The sequence below is a fragment of the Tricharina praecox genome (genome assembly GCF_024521635.1).
Source record: "Tricharina praecox strain CBS 144465 chromosome Unknown BZA05scaffold_6, whole genome shotgun sequence".
In the NCBI taxonomy this organism is placed as follows: Eukaryota; Fungi; Ascomycota; class Pezizomycetes; order Pezizales; family Pyronemataceae; genus Tricharina; species Tricharina praecox.
This window is the reverse complement of record NW_026250408.1, coordinates 836,287-843,596: the sequence shown is the minus strand read 5'-3', so window position 1 is coordinate 843,596 and position 7,310 is coordinate 836,287. Positions and strand designations below refer to the sequence as shown.

The following is a 7,310-nucleotide window of genomic DNA, read 5'->3' as shown; positions in this document are numbered from 1 at the left end:
CTTTTTGTGCCGACTCAGCCTCAACAGTCATTTTTAACCTTCGATGTCTGTGCCTAGCGGTTGGCTTCCAGATTCATCGGCCATCGTCCATCAGAATCCATCGATAATATCTGCCTTCAGCCCAGACCACTCTTCGCCGGGAATGCACTCGTTCGATCCTTCGGCGAGCGTGCTGCCGCAGTCCGTCGTCGCGCTGGACCACTCCGCCGCCCATTTCCACCAGCAACAGCAACTCCAGCAACAACAACACCAACAACAGCAGCAGCAACAACAGCAGCAGCAAAGACAATTGCACCAGAATGGCCATTCCGTCCATTCCGGCCACTCATCGCCTGGATTCCCGCCCTCAGCATACAACGTGAATCCCGTCGTGCCCCTGAAACGACCGCGACCACGCGACGACGCCATCAGCACTTCTCCTCGACCCTCTCACCAGGGCCTGCCGCCGTCCCGGTCGCATACTCCCCTATCGCAGAGTCAGCAACTCGCGTACCAGATCTACCAGAATAATCAACCGCAACCTCAACGCCAATTCACCCCCGTTGGCTACAACAATTCGCATCTACACAATGTCGGATCGGCAAATGCTTCTCCCTCCCCTGTCATGTCCAACCAAACCTTCAACCCGCAGGTAAATTCTGCTCCAAAACGCGTCGCGACTCAATCGCCATCCCCTTTCTCGCCCGCGGCTTCACAACAGGGATTCATGTCGCAAGGATCACCACCACCGAGTCACACTCCACGCGTCGATACTCCACAGAACGGCATCGATATGCGCCAGTCCTACTCGCAAGCGTACACACAAGGGTTCCAGTCTCCCGCGCCGACCGCTTCGGCATCGCCGGTACCGGTGCCAGGACCCGCAATGTCGCAGAATCCAATGCACGCGCAAATGATGTATGCGCAGTTGCAGGCCAGACAACAGCAGCAGCAACAACAGCAGCAGCAGCAGCAGCAACAACAGCAGCAGCAACAACAGCAGCAGCAACAACATGCGCAACAGCAACATGCGCAGCAGCAACAGGCTGCACAACAACAGCAGCAACTCCTACAGCGCCAACAACAGCAACATGCGCAGCAACAACACGCGGCGCAACAACACGCGGCGCAACAGCACGCCGCAGCGCAGCAGCAACACGCGCATCAACAGGCGCAGCAGCAGCGATACATGCAGCAACAGGCGCAGGCAATGGCCGCACAGGGGGGACCGATGAATCCGATGCAAATGTCGCCGCAGGGTAATCCGAACGCGATGGGACCGGGTCAGCCGATGCAGCGACCACAGCCGCAGAATTCGGCGACTCCCGTCCAACGGACAACAACGGACCAGCCACAGTTCATGCGCAGCTTACACGAGTTCATGATGAAGCGCGGGACTCCGATACAACGGACCCCGATCATCGGAGACAAGCCGCTCAATATCGCGAACCTCTACGCCACTGTGCTCAAACTTGGCGGATCGCAACGAGTGCAGATGGAGGGAAAGTGGCCGCAGATCGCCATGAGTATGGGTATCTCAATCGACCAGTTTCCGATGAGCGTCAGTGAAGTGGCGGAAGTCTTCAGCGAGTACCTCGCGCCGTACGAGGAAGCTTGGATGCGGAGTCAGAGGATGCGGCATGTACAGGTTCAGAACCAGTCTCCCTTACAAGGACAGCCGAGAGCAGGTTCTAACGGGCTTGGGATGCAGCAGCAGCAGCAGCAACAGGTACAGCAGCAGCAACATGCACAGCAGCAGCAACATGCACAGCAGCAGCAACATGCACAGCAGCAGCAACATGCACAGCAGCAGCAGGTACAGCAGCAGCAGCAACACCAGCAGCAGCACCAACAGCAGCACCAGCAACACCAACAGCAGCACCAGCAACCACCGAGGCAACAGCCGCAGCAACAGCCGCAGCAACAGCCGCAGCAACAACATCACCAGCAGCAGCAACCGGGTCCCCAAAGACCCCAAGGTCCGTCCATGCAGAACCGACCTCCGATGCAGAACGGGTATGGGCCCCAGCAGCCACCTGTGCGACAACCGATGCCGCTTCAACAACCCCCTAGCACACCAAGCCGAGCCTCAATCGAGGCGACACCTCCTCCGGTTCACATGACTCCTGGCTTCCCCATGGGTAAGTCGCAACCCGACTTTTCCATGGGTGCTCCGGCATCGCCGCGAGAAACCCAACCGTTGTTCAAGCCGAAAGTGAGAGTACTGGACACGCACGGAGGACTCGATGTACGGGTCATGCAAGGGCTCGGGTTCGAGGTCTCCCATCACAGACCAATGGCGCCGACATATCACGAATTGGGATTGATCGATATACATGCCTTGACGATGATGTTGAAGTCCGGTATCACTGCGGAAATCAAGGTCGCGCTGGATACTTTGGCTACGGTCTCGGTCGAGGCGCGACAGTCCATCGCGTTGGAAAGCTGCGAAGACCTTCTGGAAGCATTGGTGGATGTTGCCGAGACTCAGGTCGAGTTCTTGGGCGATCATGCACCCGAGGGAGCCGAACACATGTCATTGATGGCTTACGAGGATGTGCTGAGAGCTTGTCGGACCGAGGGAGGCTCGATGCTCGATGTATCGCGGTTCGGCTCGCTAGAAAACGACCTCGAGCGGGCCACCGACAAGCTCATCTGCATCACAACGATCCTGCGAAATCTCTCGTTCTTCGAGTCGAACCACAACGCCCTCGCCGGTCCCAATGTGGTGCGCTTCGTCTCCGGTGTCATCGAACGACTCGGAGCCTGTCCCCTGTTTCTGCGATCCTACATCGGTCTGTTGGACTTCATGAAGGATACCGTCATCTACCTCTCGAACCTTGCACATGCGATCGTGATCCCAACCGAGGAAGAGGCACTGAACCTTTTACATTTGATTTTGGCTTTCGCTCCGCAACCACTCCCGCACATCTCCGGCCGGGAATCTATAATGTTTACGCCCTATTCTCCTTCCATTCATCGTTACCTTCCTCCGGCCGTCGACACTCTGGCCAAGCTACTGGCACGGGATGACCCGAACCGTGTATTCTTCCGCACCATCTTCCTGTCCGAATCCAACACCAATCTACCTTACGATCTTTTAACGCGTTCGTTTGCACTGGCAATCTCTCCGATCCCCGACAACAACCGACCCATGCTACAGCAGGCAGTTGAGGCACGCAGACCGATACTCGAACAGGGCCTTCTCGCTGCCGAGATTCTGGCGCAGATGTGTCCTGTCGGCGACCACTGTCTCGCCAGGCAATGGCTTGCATCGGAGGATGGCTTCGCACTGAGTCTATTGCGGCTTGTCTGCCTGCTCAGCCCGCAAGCCAGTCCTATGGTCCAAGGGCGGCCTCCACGAGGAATGGACCGGGATGACATGATGCCGTTCATGAGGATCACACATCGTGGCATGAATGTACTACGAACACTCCTAAAGAAGGCGCAGGAGACGACGGGCGAAGACTTGGAACTGCCGGTCGGTGTACTGCCGAAGAAGGAAAGTCTATTGGGAGCCTTGTTGACGGTGTCAATTGATGGGGTGATCGTGAAGGAGTTGTGTAGTTACGCAGGACTGGACGATTGATTGGATTGAAAGAGCGAATACGAGTTACTGTTCTTGGATGGGTTAAAGAGCAAGTAGGATTGGCGCATGGCATTTGGTTGAATTGGGTTTTCTTTTCTCTTTCGTGTCTTCCTTTCCATCTGTACAAAAGGTGATCATGAGTTTTTTTGTTATTTTCCGCGTGCGCTTTAAATTCGATTTCATTTTACTTTTCCTCCACTTCTTTTACTTCTTGTTGAGTGTGTGTTTGGCTTCTTCTTCTTCAATTCTTTTTTTTTCTTTTCGGCCTGCCGCTTTTTTTTCCATCTCTGCATGTATCTCTGTACTCCGTTCTTCCGTTTTTTCCGCCTTTTTTCGAGTTTCACGATGTAAGTGTCGGGCTGATTTGATTCCTCCTTTCGTGGGCTTTCCACTTACCTACCTATTCCTAAGTTTGTACTCTCATCTCGAGGATGATTTAGGCCCCTCGTTGACTACTACCACAGGAATGAGGTGTGTTGTTGACAGTCTGAAGCTTGTTTCTCCCCTTGTGTGTGTGTGTGTGTGTGTGTGTGTGTGTGTGCTTGTGCTTTTTTTTTCTGTACAAATAAACGAGTCGGAAATTATTGAAAGACCAAGTTTGAACGGAGCAAAGCAGCGCAGAGCACAGCAAAGCAAAGACTTGTTTCGTGCTCGTGCCTCGATCAATTGCGCGCTCGAGTTGTGCGGCGTGGGGCGTACATACGTGTATGTGTTTGTGGTATTATACAGTATAGAATACATCCATTCGTCCATCCGTCCGGCTATCCATCCCGCTCCTCCTGCTCCCCCCCTTCCCCGTCCCCCTCCCCGTCCTCCTCCCCCCCTCTATCGCTGGCGGAGAAATCAAAACTTCAACCCCTTCAAAAACGCCTCCACCTTCTGCTTGAGATGACCCTTGACGATGACATGCTTTGTGAGGTTATTGATGTATACGCCCTCGGGCTTCAACTCGAGATGCTCGATCAACCGCAGCCGCAGGTCGTTCAGATCCCCCTCCGTCTTGCGGATCCGCGTCGTCTTCAGCGTCCCCCCGGATCGCGCCTCCTCGTACACCGGGAGGTTGTTCGTTTTGCTGCGGTGCACAAAGAAGGGGAGGGGCGTGGGGGGGGTTTCTACAGGCAGGTTAGGGACTGTGGCTGGGGAGGGGGACGGGGGAGGTACCCAGGGCTTCTACTGCTGCTGGTGCTGCGGTGGTGCTGTTGAAGCGGCACAGCTGCACGGGTAGTCGGCGGAGCGTGGGGGTTCGTACGGCGAACATCGTGTGTGGTTGGCGGCGACGGAGCTCGCAATTGAATTGAGTTGCTGGTTCGTGGGAGCGGGGACCGTGGTTCAATGGCTGAGTCGCTGGTTGGTGGTGGTGGTGGTGGTGGTGGTGGGTGACGCGAGAGGTTGAAGTTCGTGATGCACACTCCCTCCCACCCCACCACCCACTCACCCACCCACCCGCTCAATCCACCCAGCCAAACCCGGCGCCCAGAAATCTTGGCAATAGAGAGCTCCGCTACGACCGTATCTGGTATAGCGCGCAACTTCCGTTCCCACACACAAACGCAGCAAAAACCCCACTGGTGGCTGAAAGACAGTCATCAAAACCGAAATCCTAACGACCCCCGCCAAAAGTAAAAAAAGGGCTAACCAGTGCGCTTTTTTCCCACCCCCGCGCAACGACGACGGAACGGAACGATCGTTTTGTCCCCATCACAAACCCCATCAACATGGCCGACTCCACCACCGCCGCCGCGGAGGTGACCGAGGTCGTCAAGAACTACGACCTGACGCCGAAATTGATACCGAATCTCGACCGCCACCTGATCTTCCCGCTGCTGGAATTCCTCGACAACAATGAGTCGTTCACGCACGAGGAGATGGTGCAGGCCAAGTACGACCTGCTCAAGACCACCAACATGACGGACTTTGTCGGCTCGCTGTACCGCGAGATCCACAACGTCGAGGACGTCCCGGAGCAGTTCACCGAGAAGCGGGAGGTCGTCATGAACACCCTCAAGAGCTTGGAGGAGAAGAGCAGGAAGGTCCTCGATCTCTTCGATGATGCAGATGTCGTCAGCAATCTGCGCTCCGATAAGGCTCAGAATATGAAGTATCTGGAGGAGAACCACGGGGTATGGTTATCCAATCGATGATTGGTGGGGTTGCGAGGGTTGGGCTAATGAGGTGAAGGTCAACGTTGATATGGTCAATGTGCTCTACGAGTTCGGTCAGCAGCAGTTCAGCATCGGTAACTATGCTGCCGCTTCTGATTTGCTCTACCAGTTCCGAATCTTGGTGGGTTTTCTGTGGATGTCTATCATTTTTATGTTCTCGAATGCTGATATTGCTCTCAGTCCACCGATGGTGATAAGACTTCCCAGGCCACCTGGGGTAAGCTTGCCTGTGAGATCCTGAGGACGGATTGGGATGCTGCCATGGAGGAGGTGACCAAGGTTAAGGACCTCATCGAGCAGAAGGTATATATCCTCCGATCATCGAATTGCATGGACCAACGAACTGACGAAACGGCACAGCTCTACAACAACCCTCTTGCGCAGCTCCAGCACAGAACCTGGTTGATTCACTGGGCCCTTTTCCCCTTCTTCAACCATGACCCCGCTCGCGACCAACTGATCGAGCTCTTCTTCTCGCCCGCCTTCATCAACACCATCCAGACCTCGTGCCCGTGGATCCTGCGGTACCTCGCTGCGGCTGTCATTACTAATCGCAACCGCAATCGGAACACCGGCCAGTACCAGAAGCAGCTCAAGGACCTGGTCCGTGTTGTCAAGCAAGAGCTGTACGAGTACCAGGACCCGATCACGGAGTTCGTCGCCGCGCTCTGCATCGACTTCGACTTCGAGGAGGCGCAGCGCAAACTGGGCGAGGCCGAGGAGGTGCTCAAGAACGACTTCTTCCTGGTGGCCACTGCCGAGGCGTTCGTCGACTCGGCACGACACCTGATCTCGGAGAGCTACTGCAAGATCCACCAGCGCATCGACATCAAAGACCTGGCGCAGCGACTGAACCTGAGCCAGGACGAGGGAGAGAAGTGGATCGTCAACCTTATCAGGGACACGCGGGTAGACGCCAAGATCGACTACAAGGAGGGCACCGTGGTGATGAACCACCCACCGCAGTCGGTGTACCAGCAGGTGATCGAGCGGACAAAGGGAGGGTTCTTTAGAACACAGGTCATCACCGCGGCGGTTTCGAAGGCGTAATCTTTTTCTCTCTTTCTTCCGTCAAAATGGGATTGCTTCTTTTTACTTTTTTCTCCGGGGGTTTTCTTTACTGCTTTCGTCTTCTTCATCATCATCGTTTTTTTACTTGTGGATTTTTTTATGTGGGTTTTCTCTGGCTACGGTACTACCTCGACGGAATTTGTATGGGGTTTCTCTCTCTTCGAACTTCGTAGGCATTGGAGTGATGTGAACGGAAGGTGTGCTTTGGGTCTACATACATAGATCGGAAAAGTTGGCACAACTACCAGCTTGCTTGCTTGCGGTTTGCAATTGGTTGCAGGATTGAGTGGCTGTGTGATGAGATGAAGAATCAGACACCTCTGTTGAGCTCTCAGGTTATCATAGCCGGTTGACACCGCCATCTCCCACCAAAGTATCTGCTATACATATAAGCAGCCGTTTTCAACGACCCCACCGTCTGCGAGGATCTGTCGTTTCGTAGGTAGTACATTGAGGAATAACTCAAATCATGCAGATTAGAGTACCCACCTGCATACTTCCAGACTTAT

At 54.8% G+C, this 7,310-nt stretch overlaps 3 protein-coding genes across 3 annotated transcripts; 2 read left to right on the top strand and 1 right to left on the bottom strand.

The window, feature by feature from the left end:
* Positions 1-343: 343 nt before the first annotated feature.
* BZA05DRAFT_327262 (uncharacterized protein) lies at positions 344-3,559 on the top strand (the record flags this gene model as incomplete). The annotated part of the gene is made up of 3 exons (XM_051480477.1): positions 344-844; positions 1,130-1,708; positions 1,913-3,559. Coding segments are annotated over 3 exons (2,727 nt in total), but the record flags the coding sequence as incomplete, so codon positions are not given.
* Positions 3,560-4,315: 756 nt separating this feature from the next.
* BZA05DRAFT_391321 (putative mitochondrial large ribosomal subunit L49) lies at positions 4,316-4,944 on the bottom strand. Its single transcript, XM_051482967.1, has 3 exons — positions 4,730-4,944; positions 4,395-4,680; positions 4,316-4,374 (listed from the first exon to the last, which is right to left on the bottom strand). Exons 1-2 carry the CDS (start codon positions 4,824-4,826, stop codon positions 4,412-4,414), a joined length of 366 nt encoding a protein of 121 aa, XP_051341650.1. The 5' UTR covers positions 4,827-4,944; the 3' UTR covers positions 4,316-4,374; positions 4,395-4,411.
* Positions 4,945-5,140: 196 nt separating this feature from the next.
* On the top strand, positions 5,141-7,170 carry BZA05DRAFT_429213 (eukaryotic translation initiation factor 3 subunit E). Its single transcript, XM_051486124.1, has 4 exons — positions 5,141-5,688; positions 5,747-5,851; positions 5,911-6,033; positions 6,091-7,170. The coding sequence occupies exons 1-4, from the start codon at positions 5,284-5,286 to the stop codon at positions 6,778-6,780; spliced, it is 1,323 nt and encodes a 440-aa protein (XP_051341649.1). The 5' UTR covers positions 5,141-5,283; the 3' UTR covers positions 6,781-7,170.
* Positions 7,171-7,310: the final 140 nt, after the last annotated feature.